Genomic DNA, 14559 nt, shown 5'->3' with positions numbered 1-14559 from the left:
GAACATGAAGAAAATAGATATTTTCGACAGAACAAAAGCGATTTTAAAAATATTAAATAACGATATAAATTAATTTCAGTTTTTTTGCTTCTGTTTTTTTAGTTAGGAGTTTTTGTTTTTTGATTTAGGCAAAAAGTAAGCTGAAACCTACCACAAACCTTACAAAGTCATTGAAAAAAACCTCAGAATACTTCCACAATGAACAGATTTAATCATAGTCATTAATCCTAGAACTCTAAATTTGTTACATAACTAAAAGGCATTTCATTTTTGATTGCACTTGCATTGTAATTTTATCCATCTCTGAATTTAATTTTTTTTTTCAAGCGGAATATCAACTCACCACTGCCCTCTATTGCATATAATGTGTAACAACTATGCCAAATGTAAAATATGTGGGCAGTGATGGAAAGGACATGCAGCTTTTCTACAGTGCTTTTTCTGATCACATTAACTGACTGGTTTCAAAATTCCATTGCTGTAAAGTTCTCTTTTCTATTGTCATACATAAAGGACACAGTTTTACCATAAGAGCCACATTTTTAAAATTAACTTTTAAAATGTAATCACTGTCACAGAGTCACATGATTCAACTACTGTGAATTCTATATTTTTACCAGACTTTTTAAATCAAAGAAGATGTTGTTTTCCAGGGAAAAAGTTTAATGGTGGTCATAGGGTATATGGTCCAGAGCACATGTTGTGATCACAGCTGAGAGATGGTCACTGCTCACGTCATCAGATCATACACCACAGACCATAACCATACAGCTGGCCTCAGAGTAGAGAGCCAACACAGAGACTAACACAGAGCAGGGCTACAGTCTGGAGGCTGGTGGAGTCCTATTCATAACAGTCAAAATGCAGAACTACAGTAAGTGGCCTGAATGAAACTAAAGTTTTGGAGCCAAAACAGTCACGCTGCGCTGGTCACTGGGAACCAATCAGTGTCTATTTAAATAATACCATGCTGGAGTTTTAAAGAAAACTGATGTGGTGTTGAAGATGATGACAGACCAATGTAGAGGGAAAAAAACATGCAGCTAATGAAAATCTTGACTTGAAAACTTGAAACATTCAGTCACATTGTTTTTTCAGGCCCACGAAAGTCAACATTTTATAAAAATAAAACTTTCTACAGGACCATCTCACACACAAATCTACAGGTTGAGAATAAAACCATTTATGCAATACTTGAAGCCAGTGCCACCCAAAAAAAAAAGTATTTTATCATGTTTCCTTTTTCATCTAATTCCATGGCAGAAAAAAAGGAGAGCAAAAATTCTGATGACTAGTGTAAATGTCTGTAGTTGGTCAACAGACATTTATCAGATAGAAATTTCTAAATAATACACAGAGGTCAGACATGAAGCATCATGGATGCATCAGCAGCCATGCAGTGATCCTGTGTTGTGGACACCATGGGAACTGCATCAACTGAAGTCAAACTGTTCTGTCAATGAGCACCAACACCAGTCCCGTGAGGACGTTCTCCTTCGTTCAATTGTATGATCAGAACTCACTGCAAGACGTCTCTCACTTGTGTCCATTTGTTCTACACACATCCAAAGTGCATCGCTGTAGCGCACGTGAAGTCACATTTTGAAACAAACCTACTTCATATCAAAGTGAGGTGAAAAATGTCCCATCTACATTTTGATCTTCGTCGTTTACCCCACACACTCGCAAGTTTAACACCCATAAGAATAACAACTAAGAAAAAATTCTAAAATGTTTTCCAATCACAGTGCAATAAATAATGAAAGATGATATAAAAAAAACAAAAACAAAATAAAACCAGCTTCTCAAAATATCTGTGTTACACTGGTCCGAGTGCAGACGTACCCTGAAGGACTGTTGGGAAGAATGCAGGAAATATTATTGATAACATTTAACCTGCAGTTTAACGGTTTCACCAACAGAGGGGGCTAATTTCTCATTCTGTATCTGAGTGCTTAATGAAAGCAGAAGTGGAGAAAGTGAAAAGGGAGGTTAAAATTAGCTTTAACACTTGACCTCTGACAGCTTCTACTGAAGTATCTGTGACCCTTAATATAAATGAATGTAACTCATTAGATAGGTGAGCTCTGCTACATTACACACCACCGATAAGCCCCCCCCCCCCGCTCACACTCCACTGTAAAAAGGAACACTGAACATTTACATTTCTGGGTTTAATAAATATTTGGTTTAAGCCAAATGGTTGAAATTTTAGTTACCATGGCAACAGTTGTAAACAAACTCTGATGGACTGTTTCTCATTTCACATTTTTAAAATGAACTTGAGGGTTGACAGTGTCCACACTACATTTTTTTGGGCAGCTACACAGCTCCATGATGTGACAACTTGCCTAGAAATACCCAGGATTCTTAACAATGCAGCGGTCCCATTTAAATGCAGTTCAAAAAAAGAAAGTAAAGAAGAAAAAGACTACCTGTGTGTCGTATCCAAATGATACTACAGATCCACAGTGAAGATGACTCTCTAAGGACCAGCAAAGACAGAATGAGCAACTAGTTTTCTACGTTCCACAAAATCAGACCCGACACGTATACAAGTCACTAGAGATGTGGAAATATGTGATGGAGGCTCTTACAGATGGAAAAATAAAATAAAAATAAAAAAAAAAACTCTTCTGGTAAGTAAAGTATCTTCACCAACGTCCAAGTTTAGTGTCAACCCATTCACATGTCCGCAGCTGAAGGATGAAAACTTCAAGGAGTAACTGGAGAAGGAGTATCCTCTCTTTGATGGTACTCAGCAGGTTTCATGCTGACCACAGTTGGGAAGAGTTGACCATAGGCACTCAGCCCGGAGCGATAATGGATGAGCAGGTGGAGCCGAGCTACGCTTCAGAAGTTTGTCCTCCGTACACACACACCTTTCCTCATCCCTGCATGATTGGGCAACGTCTCTTCTGGAGGCACAAGAGTGAGTGAAAAGAGGCATTCACTGCAGTGTGATGAGAAGTGAGCCTGGGAGTACATGAGTGGGGGCCGGGTCTGTGGAGGTGGCATTACCATATGTGAGATTCACAGTGAGTCATTTTAATCACACCCACACCTCCACCTAGCCGTCGGTAGTTCATTCCTCCGTACAATCTGGAGACAGAGGGAGAGAGAGGAGGAGGAGGAGGTGAGGCAGAGAGAAGTCACTGGGCCTCAGGAAGACAAACATTTGTCCAGAGTGGTTTGGAAACCTAAACATAATTGTTTTTCTAACGAATCACAATCATCTCTTGCGCATTTTTAATTGTTAACTGTTGAAATATATTGACATCAGACTCAGTGGAACAAGTCTGTTCTGCATGAGATTTTCTTCAGTTTCTTCCCATAACTATAAGTTATTTGCGAACAATTTCAATTCGAGTCGTTCAGAAATTAAAGTGACATAATTGTGTTTGTCAAGAGGGATATGTTGCTTAAATTGCATAATAGAAATTAACGCAGTAAAATAATTTGGTACTTCATTAGTGAATTTGTAATATACCTATTTGAATTTATATTGAATTATATATGGTATAATTGTTTCATAATCATTTTATGATAATTTTCTCAGAATCACTGGCTTCATAGTTCCCAATCAGATAATCCAATCTGGAGGAACACAGAGATTCCCACAACCATTGAAAACCATTATTAGTGTTTTAATCAAGGCGTTCAGTCTTATGTTATTAAACTGACAAGTTTCACTAAAAGCTTTCCACTTTTACACTAATGTTTCTGAATCATAATAGAAACTCTGGCTGAGTTAGCATATCTAGGAATTCGTAATGACAAAAACAATTACTCATATTAGACAGATTTATTGACTTATTTATGACTAGTATAACAGTGCAGCATATAAAAACTTGTAGTCCAAGTATATACAGTACCTCCACGTGTTGGCGTCAGGGTCGTAAACTTCTATAGTTTTTAGATATGTCGTCCCATCAAAGCCTCCCACAGCCATCAGCTGACCATTGACCACAGCCAAGCCCACCTACCGGAACAACAACGTTATAGCTTCATGCACTAATTAACACATGGTTTTTAAGTATGACTGAATAATACTGTGACGTGTGTGTGTCCTAGCTCTCTACCCCACTGCGTCTAGAGGTCATGGCCACCACAGGAGACCACTGGTTGGTTCTGGGATTGTATCTTTCTGCACTGCTCAGTTCTGTAGTGTCGTCTCTTCCTCCAACAGAATAGATCATGTCCTGGTAGACGGCACAGCCCAGATGTTTCCTTCTGGTCCCCATCGGAGACACTGTGTGCCATCGGTTCTCCTGCGGGTTGTAGCGTTCCACTGGTGGGGAAAAAAAATAAAATCATTCAGTCACAAAATCATCAAATCCACAAAGTAAACTTCAGAGCAGAAAAAGATAGTAGTATTTAAAGAAAGAAAAACAAAATTAATTATAAAACATACCTGTATTCAAAGGTGACGTCCCGTCTGAACCACCAACAGCGTAGAGAAACCCACCTAACACAGCCACGGCTACGCCCAGTCGTCTGGTGCTCATGGAGGCCACACGAGTCCATTTGTTCTCTTTAGGATCATATCTGCAGGCAGTTTGAAGTGACATCATCAATAAACATGAAGTCATAATTACAGATGTGGCACAGTCACTGAAACGTATTTAAAAACTAGTAAAAGTCTGGGGTGGGGAAGATGACCTGAAACCAGCAGAGCAAAATGTGCCATTAGTGTAAAAGCTCTGCTCGCTTTCTGTTCGGCTGGCTGGGCGCTAACTTTATTAATTTCTATTTTTATTTAAAACTCCTCTCTGTCAATGTCAACGAGAAAAGACACCGATGTTATAATCAACTAGAAAATCTATATAAAAGACATGTCATACCTTTCAACAATGTTGAGGCAGGAAACACCGTCCTGACCTCCCACAGCGTACAGATAACCACCGAGGACAGCCACGCCCACACTGGTACGACAGGTGCTTGTGGGAGCTACATCACTGCTCCACTGGTTGGTCTTTGGGTCATATCTGCACAGGATACAGAGATCATTTCAACCTTGTAGATGTGAAATCAACGTAAAAACCAGAGAACACAAACATGAGGAAAGAGGCCACACCTCTCCACAGAGTTCAGATATGATGAGCCGTCGTGGCCTCCCACCGCGTACAGCAAGTCATCTAGAACACTAACACCAACTCCGCATCGCCGCTTGCTCATAGATGCCACCATTCGCCATTCGTTGGTCTGAGGATCGTAACGCTCCACGCTGGAAATGGCATCTCCACTGCACCAACCTCCAACTACAGGGTAAGTGGAGAGAGGAGAGGACAAAATACAGTATTACATCACTTTTAAAATGGTAGAATCCACATAAAACATCAGGCTAATGGTTTTAAGGAATAATTATTAAGGAAAAATAATTAAATCGTTAACTACTTTTGACCAAATCTAATTTATTTTGGGTTTTTTTCCTAGAACCTGAAGATACTGACCTGCAAAAAGCACCTCTCCACAGCGGATGGGTTTCCTGGGCCGTGTCCTTGGACCCTGCATTAGCGGCCTCTCCTGTGGCAGCAGGAGGTAATTCTTAGCTTCATCAACCAGGTCTCTGAAACAACACAAAAGATCAGTCAGTGAGCACTTTTCTCTTTAAGTCACTGATGAATCACAGCTACAGGCTTTCTCTGTATTAAGTTCACCTGCACTCTTCATCACTCTTGATGAGGGGATCCGAGCCCACGGTGCCAACCAGGAATTTGGGACTGAGCAGCGGCAGACGAACGTGCTGTAGGACCTGCACAGCACAATATTCACTTTATTTTTCTGCTATATACTTCAATTTGAGTAACAACATTGTCCTCAGTTTTCCTTTTAACACAGTTACAGAAAGTGTTTTTTTGTTCACAGCACTACCCTCAGGTTCAGTCTTTGAATAACAGATATGAAAAGTTAGTCCGGACTTTTGGATGTGATTTTCTAACCTGTGGAAGCTGCGGCCTACGTTCCTGGATGCTGTATTTGACCCAGGCCATCACTGCGTTAAAGACCTGCTCTTCGCTCCGTACGTTGAGCTCGTCGCTGGAGATGATGTCAATCAGCTGGTTTGCTGGTAACAGCATGAACTCCTCACTTTCCATGACCTGGCACAGAGCAGCATGGATGGCAAAGTAAATACCAAATAATACCAAAATAGTATTTATTTACAGCCATAAAAATGAAAACATACAGGTGCTGGTACTTCAAAGTAACAAAATAACAAAGCGATGGTAGCTCATACATCGTCAACATAAGGTGCAGTCAGTAACAACAATATTTGTCTTACATTTGTAAACCTGCATTTAAACTACAATTTCACCGTCTAAGCCAGAAGTTCTCAAAATGTGTTATATGTAGCAATGGTGCTCTTTGGGCTCCCTCTAGTGGTCCAAAACAGAATCGAACTCCCACCAGGATTAGAAGAGTTTACCTAGTTGTATGTTTTTGTTTTTTCTTATTAATGTTTTCATGTGTAAAGGTGTACAAATATTTTCTGATGATTTAATATGTTGTGAAAAGGTTTGACAACAATTAAGTAATATTTAATTTAAAATGTACTATGTACTCACCTCCTGAAAATTGTGCTGAGTAAACTTATCAGCGATTCGCAGAAGTTCACGACAGGAGTGCGTGTCAGCAAATGCCCTGATGCCCAGACAATTTGAAGGATCCAGCTGCCTCTTCAGAAACTCACAGCAGGCCTCCTGGATCTCTGCCAGCTGGAGGAGGCAGGCCGCAGGTAAAAGTGTCTGCACGTTTCCTTCCTCAACAGTCACCTGAGACCAGGGATGAGAGAACACTGTAGTCTTTAAATGGAGTTAACCACCAAGCCACGAGTAACGTCAATACATGTAGCTTTCATTGTTTTGTTTTTTTCATATAACATAGACATAATATGAAACATATCTTACATGGCAGCATTATTACCTGTGAGGTGTAGGCAAAGTCAATGAGAAGTTCCATGGCTCGCTCATCAATGTCACGAATCACCACCTCCGTCTGCCTGCTCTCTGCTAGCTCTCCAGTAAACATCGCCCTGCAGACGTGACAATAAACACTCACAGCATGAGATTTCATTATGGCGGCCAACTTCAAACCTGTTCCACCTGCACAGTTACTTCGTTTTCTTCTGTTTCTGTCTGTGTCTAGGCACCTGAAGTAGGGGCTGCATGCAGACAGGATCACCCGATGAGCATAAATCTTCTTGGACCCGACGACCAGCACAACATCGCAAAGCTCCCGGTGTTTTCTCAGCAGGTTGATCACCTCCAGGGTCTGCCGCGGGTGTTTGTCCGAGACATAGGGCATACGGGCGGGCTGGGGGACCCCTTCAGGGAGTTTATTGGGGTCCCCCAGGGTACAGCGGCTGGTGATGTCCATTCCTGTGGTGTCTTGGCGTGCGCTGGTGGCCCTTTATATGATCAGACATAGAAGTACTTTGGAGTGCTTTGCACATTCTTCACATTACAAAAAGCTTAGCACCATGTAAGGAAATGTGAAAAATGTCTTGTTTTCAAAAAAGAAATGACATTATTGGCTCAATTTTACAGTTTACATATTTTAGGGAGTGTTAGGACAAATGTTATAGACATTTTTCAGGAAGTTGCCATCAGCACATCACATGACAGTTATGCATATTTAAAATAAGGCCTTATGAGTTGATAATTAGTCTTGCTGGGGCTTCTGTGAACAAAGAGTATTTAAACACACTTGTAACACAGTTTATATCTGTCACCTGTTTGGCAGTACTCTATGACAACTAATTGAGCAGAGACTGTTAATTTAAAAAAAATTAAATATTTTTTACAGCTTACCTGCGCATTGGCTTGGATTACAATCACTGAAGAACAATGTTCGGTGCCACACCCACAAGTTGACCTTAAAGCAAAACAAATTCGATTTTAATTGCTGTCGCCATTGACATTGACATTGAACGCCACACAACCTGTTTTGTATTCTTGCGTCTGGTTTTATTACTTAAGACTGTAATTTTGTTTTTAAACTAGTCAGCTTAATGTTTGTTTTAGAGTTATTTTACAAAACTGTATAAAGTCTATGTCCATGTCATTTAATTGAACTGTTGCAACATCCATTTGGTAACTTTATTTAGATGATTACATTTCTGCCGTGCACTGTCTGCAAACTCTGGCTTATCAGTGACTGTCACATACAGTGAGGGGTGGGACTGTATAGAAGAAACCTTGTTAAATCAAAAAGAAAAAAATAGGGTAAATTGCATTAATATAAACTAATCAAACTTTTTTGTGCAGAATGAGGTTATGTTCCCTTAAGGATGTCGGGACACACCGGGACAGTGTATTGGCTAGCTGTGATGTTCTCGCCCTTAAGTTCACATGCGATTTCAAACTAATATAATGGTCTTAGTGAAACATTCTTTTCACATACGTAATACCAACATGGAAAAACTGAAACAGGGTTGGCGTTTCTTTGGCTGAAATGGACAGGGAATACGTGAGCTCAATTTACAGTTCGTCCAAGTCTACAAACTGTAATGCTAACACGAACTAAGTGCTCGCGTTGTTTTATCAACAGCACACGGTCTACTGTGGTTTATAACTTAAAACAGTCTAATATGAACATGAATGCAATGTTTTACCTTACAACTCCATCTTTACGACGAAGACAAGTCGTCCTATTCGCCAATGTTTACAGAAATGTTTACTGTGGCTAACACTGCGTCGGTTCTTCCTCGATAAAACGCGCATGCCAAACGCATGACGTCACATCCGGCCACTTAAAAACAAGAGCACCAGACACTGTATTTCAAATTGTTATGCTCATGTTTTTTCATGGTACAATTAAGATATGTATGTACCCTTTATAACGAACTAAATGTTATAGCCCCTTAGTAAAAAACAGAAACATTCCCAAATACTAATAAACATTTTTTACGAAATACTCCAAAATGTGTACAAAACGTAACTTCCGGTAGAAAATCCTTTCAGAGTTTCGACCTTTAAATAACCGCATGTCAAATTAAAAAAAAAAAAACATTTTTAATATTGTATTGTATTTTCTCCAATCGGTATTGAAAATTGAGTTTTTTATCAAAGATAAAAGCAATGCATTGTTAGCATGAAAAATGAAATCAGTAAATATACTGGTCAGTCCATTTTTTATGTTTTAATATATATTGTACATGCTGATCTCATCAGTAAGACAGAAATGACATTTTTATCCTTGTACCATCTCCAATGGTTTTAATACAAAGTTTAACCAAATGTTTTACTTTCTTACTAGTTTAACCATATTTGTTAGTGACAACTGATATATCAGTTACAATGGAAAAATAAAAAACATAAATAAAAAAAGTCTTTTGGCATCTTTTTCAGTGAAATGCCACACCTTATTTCTCAAATAAATTAAATATTCAACATATACATAAAAATGTACATAAATTTAAACTCACATATAATAATTGTGTTTTTTTTCATCTTGCTCAAATATAAATACCTTTTTAATTGACTGAAACTAATCCAGTGCCTCAATATAATGCAAGGAAAATTAAATAGTCTTTTTTTTGTGTGTGCTCGACAGTCAACGTTCTGAACCCCAATCTGTGGAGTTTGATTTCAATGACTTTCTTCATGTTTCTCAGAAAGGCAGGAGCTGGGCTCACACTCAGGTGTGACTCACTGGCAGCTGTGTGAGGGGATGAGGCATGAGTGGCTGAGGCAGAAGAGTGTCAAGACCTGAAAAAAGAGGAACCAGTGGATAAATGAAAAAAAAGATATCAAAAAGATTCACACACTCTTACATGGCTCATGTAAATAACATTCACTACAAATGGACTTTGACTTTTTGAATGTGTTTCTCACCATCCATATATGTCAGTGTAGTGAGGAGCTGAGTGTCTGGTGAGATAAAGGTTGTGTATTTAAGCTCCTCCATCAGAGGTGGCGTCAGTTGACCAGGAGTGAGAGCGCTCATAACAGTTGAAACAGGATTTGGAACGATGTGTTTCTTTTGACGAGCGCGGCAGTTCTGAAACCAAACCTAAAATTAAGATTAAGATAAAGATTTTAAATTTGGATTCTTTGCAGAACTCCAGGTAGTCATCTGTACTTTCTGGTTTACCATTTTTGCCAGTGCTTCTTTCCCCCTATGTTCAATAAGGAAGAATGCACTCATTGCCTTTATTATAGTAGATGGAGTGTTGCAGGCTAAATTGAATGATTAACACCTGAAAGTTTGCACTCTACAAATTCTAAGGAATAAGAAGGAAACTCCAAGAAACAGAAAGTTCTAAAAATGTTAAAGCTAAGTGGAGACAGATTTGCCTCACCTGAATAACTCTGCGGCTCAACCCTGTCCTCTCTGCAAGTTTCTGAAGAGTCTGAGCATCTGGGTTGTTATCTTTAACAAACTGTGCTTGCATTACCTACATAAAAAGAAATGGCAGATACTGGGTTTAAAACACATTGTCCATACAGTATTTCCTGACAGCTATGTCAGGTAACTCCATACAGTCCTGCTACACATGAATTCAGATCACCAACCTGTAACTGGTCAACAGTGAAGCTGGTCCTGGCTCTCTTAGCAGGTCTTGATGTGGCACTGGAGTCATCCTTATCTGCCACTTCAATGTCTGTTTTTGGGTGATCTGTAAGACAAGGTACACATTTAGTAACCACCCAGCATGGACCAGACTGAAAGACTGTTGGTAGTTTTATAAAATCTTACAGTGGAAATAAAAATGTTTGTTCACAATCAATTCATGTGGAGAGCAATTTTGACCAGAAATACTGAAATAATAACTTTTATATTTGACATTCATCAATTAAAACATCCTTTGAACATGTGTGTTTTATTTTTACTGTGAACCTAAACAAGGAAAGACATTGGCAAGAATATTCAAACTAGTCTAAGTTTGTAACTATTTCAGGCATTTCTTTTGCGCCAATGTCTCACTGACATACGAGCATAATGTAGCTACTTTGCTTTCTTCATTCTTCATACACATACAAATACTTTGATCCAAAAATTAATTTACTAAAATACATGCAGCAATGTAGAGCAAACAGGCATAATTAATTCTGTTTGGTCTCACGTGACAATAGTTCTAAAGAATTAAAAACTAATTTATTAAAAAAGTTCTAAAGAATTAAAAACTAATTTATTTTTTTTTAAAAATAGCCATCAAATAAAGTGTTAGCCTTTCATGCATTTTGACTTGGACATGACAGTGGTAGCACAGTTGTTAACAAAAGAGTACACACTTATAGAGTTTATTGCAGTAAATACACAGAAATGATAAAGGTTACAAGTTAACAGACTTGTACTGTGTACACATGGCAATGTGAATGCATGTTGCACCTCAGACTGTTTTCTTCCCATCCCTGTGCTCACCATTTTCCTTAGCACGTTTTATATTCTCCACGACAATGTCATAGTGTGGCCGGCAGAAGACCCTGTTCTCCAAAAATCCACATTCCTCTCCTGTAGACAGTTGACGCTTGCAAGAGGTGCAGGAGAAACAGGCCAGATGAAAAGTACTTCCTCGTGCCCGGCGAACCCAGTCGTTGGAGTGAATGTTACGGCCGCAGCGAGCACAGCGGGTCCCGTACCTCCTGAGGAAAATATCAGATGAGATTTGAATGCAGGTGGAGACAGAAATAGAGTTAAACTGAAGCATAGTATAACTTGTTATAAGAAGACTATGTTGAAATGTCCTGACAGTAAAAATCATCAAATCTGTCATTATTAATGGACAGGAAAAGGATGTAGTGTAGTGATCACCCGTAGCCTCTCTGCTCACTACTAATGCTCTTTGTTGCAAAGAGTAATACCCAGGATGAAGCAAATGGGCAGGTGAACTGGTTCTGTTCAACTAATGTTTTTCCACTAACAAGATATACAGGGTGATATTATTATTGTTATAGCCATCATACAGCTACTGAAGTTTGTAAACTTGACGCACCTGAAGTAGTCCAGTTTGCAGAAAACCTGTTTGTCTTTGATGTAGCAGCTAACGTGTCGCCCCAGTGATGTTTTACACACACTGCAGGAAAGGCAGCGCACATGCCAACACATGTTATTGACCTGGAAAAGACAAATGTAAATTTGTATGTAAATTAACACAGTGCACAGTTTATTAAATTTAGAACTAATAAACCAAACGTAATAATTCAGTTAATTATTACTACTAAAGGGTCATACGTGCTCCATTAATTTTCTGGTTCACTCACCATCTTGTGTTTGTGATTGTGTGATATGCCTCAAGTATGAATGATTGGTTGGTGTTTTTACAGAGATTATTTATTTTATTTAAGTAGCTAAAATACTTTTAGAACCAAATCCTGACTTTACCCTTTTAGTTCATTCCACAAGAAAAAAATGCTCTGTATTATACAATTGAGATAAGATACAATTAAAGTAAGTTTACTAATTTCAAGGACAATGTTCTCCAAATTCAGGTAAGTAACAGAATGTTGCATGATGTTCAGGGTGAGGTCTGTTCCTCTCTCTCTTACCTTGAGCAGGTACCGGTCCAGTATTTCCAGGCCACAGGCAGTACACCGAGTTCTCCCTTGCATGGAGGACAAAGCGTGGATGGAGGACGATGATGACGAGGAGAGTGAGGACAGGGAGTAGGAGTCATCGTCAAACATATCATCAGGCCCAGAAGAGCCCTGTGTGTGTCACATGAGAAGCAACACTGTGATGTCACAACTGTATTCAAAAATATTTATTTGATTGGTGTAGGGTGTCTTTTTCTTGTAACCTGGAAGTAAAGACGGATATGAAAAGGTTAAACCAAGTTTTGTTTTTAAGGAAGTAAAGACGGATATGAAAAGGTTAAGCCAAGTTTTGTTTTTAAGTTTTTTCAAACGGTGACTTTTTTTTTTTTTTTTTTACAGAAATGAAGCTGTTGTTTCCTGAGTCACATCTGTACTAATCACATTGTTAACCTGGTCACCTTGTAGATATGGTGTTATTCTGTCAGAATAATTTAAAGGCGTGACTATTTTCTTATTTAAAATGTAAATATTGCCATTTAGTCCTTCTCACAATTTTTCTTTTCTTTAACAGATTAACTACCATGGGACTAACTTCAGTCCCAAAAAGCAAATAAAAACAAAACAAAGTCATCTGGTTTAAAATGTGAGACACGTTGCACTCGATCCATGTATTTAAAATATTTCTTAAAAGGTATACTTTTCTACAAAAAAATAAAAAATAAAAAATGAACTATGCATATGACGTTATACGTCTCAGAGATTATATGAATTACCCCGTATGAGGTGGAACTACTACTAAAAGGCTATTTTTTTAAATGAATTAATTCGTAATTTAAAAAATGCATATTGACAGTAATTTTTTAATCTACACAAAGTTATTTCTGTTTGTTTTTTTTTTACCTGACAGCAGGTGAATGCCCACCTCCGCTTCTAACCCCGGGGCTATCAGAGCTAAGTTTTCTAAATATTCCAGAATGTAGCGGATAGGGCCAGTACACAGGAATATACAGGTAGAAGGAAAAAATGGCGGACTTGTAGTAAAACACCTACTGTGTCGGCAAACGTGTTTTCAGGTGGTAACTGGGTGAACACAGCCTTCGTGGGCACCTTCTCCTCCTCCGACATGCTGTCAGCCTCAACTTTACCCATGACAACGCAGCTCTGACCGAATCAAAGTTACAACCTCGTGACTTCTTCAAACTGCGTGGGTTCAAATGACTCAAGGTCACGGTCTACTGTACGCTCCGACGTACAAAAAAAAAAAAAAAAAAAAAAAGTCCACTTTTTCATAAACGTTAAACTTAGTCTCCCGGCCCGCGTTCACACACTCACGGCTGCAGCACGTTGTCACTGATTGGCGTCAAATCCACTCACATGACGGCGATTCAAATGTACACAGTTTTAAACGACTGCGAATTGTTGTGTCATCTTCCAAAATATATGTACTTATCGATAAAAGTTGTTTGGATTTATTGAGGCAAATTTGCGGTTTTAGGTATTTGTTTTCGTTTAACAGCGTTCTAACGAGTTTGTATTAAATTCAATATACATTTAAATATATATGGTCAAAGTGGAGAAAAATAAGACGGAGTCACTTACAGTACAAACTTAATAACTTATTCCTAAAAAATATTACAAAACGATGTAAAGAAAACATTAATGTCAAATTACTTTTAAAAAAGTGCATAAAATATTATGATTCCGTCACAGATGTATTTAATTGTAATTGTAATTGTAGTATGTAATTCATTTTGGGTGATTAAAAAGTCCCCTTAAATGGAATAATTTATTCATGTTTTTTATGAAAATATTAAATTAACCTAAACATTTTTGAAAAAAGAATGAATGTTAAATTAAAAAACAAGAACAACTGTCTATAAAACTATCTTTCAATTACATTTTTCTCATGGACAGTTTCTTGGAAGTTAAAGTTGAAGTTATATTTTAAGAAAGCATTTGTAGTACTTTTGTATCGCACAATTAATTTGAACTCACAATGCTGCTGGAGACACTGAAGTCAAACATCTGCAGCTGGCTGCTGCTGCTGCCGCTGCTGCTGCCGGGGGGGGGGGGGGGGGGG

At 38.4% G+C, this 14559-nt stretch overlaps 2 protein-coding genes across 6 annotated transcripts; both read right to left on the bottom strand.

The window, feature by feature from the left end:
* Positions 1–645: 645 nt before the first annotated feature.
* klhl20 (kelch-like family member 20) lies at positions 646–8763 on the bottom strand. Of its 3 annotated transcripts, none has more exons than XM_008334715.3 (15): positions 8615–8763; positions 7812–7875; positions 7151–7408; positions 6925–7033; positions 6567–6773; positions 5943–6101; positions 5661–5755; positions 5454–5569; positions 5078–5261; positions 4845–4988; positions 4415–4548; positions 4083–4291; positions 3876–3982; positions 3022–3102; positions 646–2918 (listed from the first exon to the last, which is right to left on the bottom strand). In XM_008334715.3, coding segments are annotated over exons 2-15 (1812 nt in total). In that variant the 5' UTR covers positions 7820–7875; positions 8615–8763; the 3' UTR covers positions 646–2917. The 3 variants fall into 3 exon arrangements, with proteins under 3 accessions (XP_008332937.1, XP_024921935.1, XP_008332936.1); XM_025066167.1 differs by having other exon boundaries at positions 646–3102; positions 7151–7318; positions 7368–7408; XM_008334714.3 differs by having other exon boundaries at positions 646–3102; positions 8615–8762.
* A 440-nt stretch (positions 8764–9203) lies between these two features.
* On the bottom strand, positions 9204–14533 carry LOC103396574 (LIM/homeobox protein Lhx8-like). Of its 3 annotated transcripts, none has more exons than XM_008334711.3 (8): positions 14475–14533; positions 12492–12650; positions 11939–12060; positions 11368–11588; positions 10518–10621; positions 10304–10399; positions 9837–10014; positions 9204–9710 (listed from the first exon to the last, which is right to left on the bottom strand). In XM_008334711.3, exons 1-8 carry the CDS (start codon positions 14502–14504, stop codon positions 9640–9642), a joined length of 981 nt encoding a protein of 326 aa, XP_008332933.1. In that variant the 5' UTR covers positions 14505–14533; the 3' UTR covers positions 9204–9639. The 3 variants fall into 3 exon arrangements, with proteins under 3 accessions (XP_008332933.1, XP_016897750.1, XP_008332932.1); XM_017042261.2 differs by lacking the exon at positions 14475–14533 and adding an exon at positions 13530–14103 and having other exon boundaries at positions 9837–10002; XM_008334710.3 differs by lacking the exon at positions 14475–14533 and adding an exon at positions 13530–14088.
* Between the last annotated feature and the right edge of the window lie 26 nt (positions 14534–14559).

This window comes from Cynoglossus semilaevis, chromosome 20 (assembly GCF_000523025.1).
Source record: "Cynoglossus semilaevis isolate Cse_v1.0 chromosome 20, Cse_v1.0, whole genome shotgun sequence".
NCBI classification, from domain to species: Eukaryota; Metazoa; Chordata; class Actinopteri; order Pleuronectiformes; family Cynoglossidae; genus Cynoglossus; species Cynoglossus semilaevis.
The sequence above is the reverse complement of the archived record's forward strand: the minus strand, read 5'-3'. Positions and strand labels throughout refer to the sequence as shown.

Coding starts and splice junctions, on each gene's coding strand:
- klhl20 (XM_008334714.3), bottom strand. Junction 4,989..5,077: donor TATCTGAACTCTGTGGAGAG/GTGTGGCCTCTT, acceptor TATCCTGTGCAG/ATATGACCCAAAGACCAACC. Junction 3,983..4,082: donor TGACCTCTAGACGCAGTGGG/GTAGAGAGCTAG, acceptor TTGTTCCGGTAG/GTGGGCTTGGCTGTGGTCAA.
- LOC103396574 (XM_008334710.3), bottom strand. CDS start 13,628: ATGGGTAAAGTTGAGGCTGACAGCATGTCGGAGGAGGAGAAGGTGCCC. Junction 11,589..11,938: donor TGCAAACTGGACTACTTCAG/GTGCGTCAAGTT, acceptor TATTTTCCTCAG/GAGGTACGGGACCCGCTGTG. Junction 10,622..11,367: donor AAAACGTGCTAAGGAAAATG/GTGAGCACAGGG, acceptor CTTGTCTTACAG/ATCACCCAAAAACAGACATT.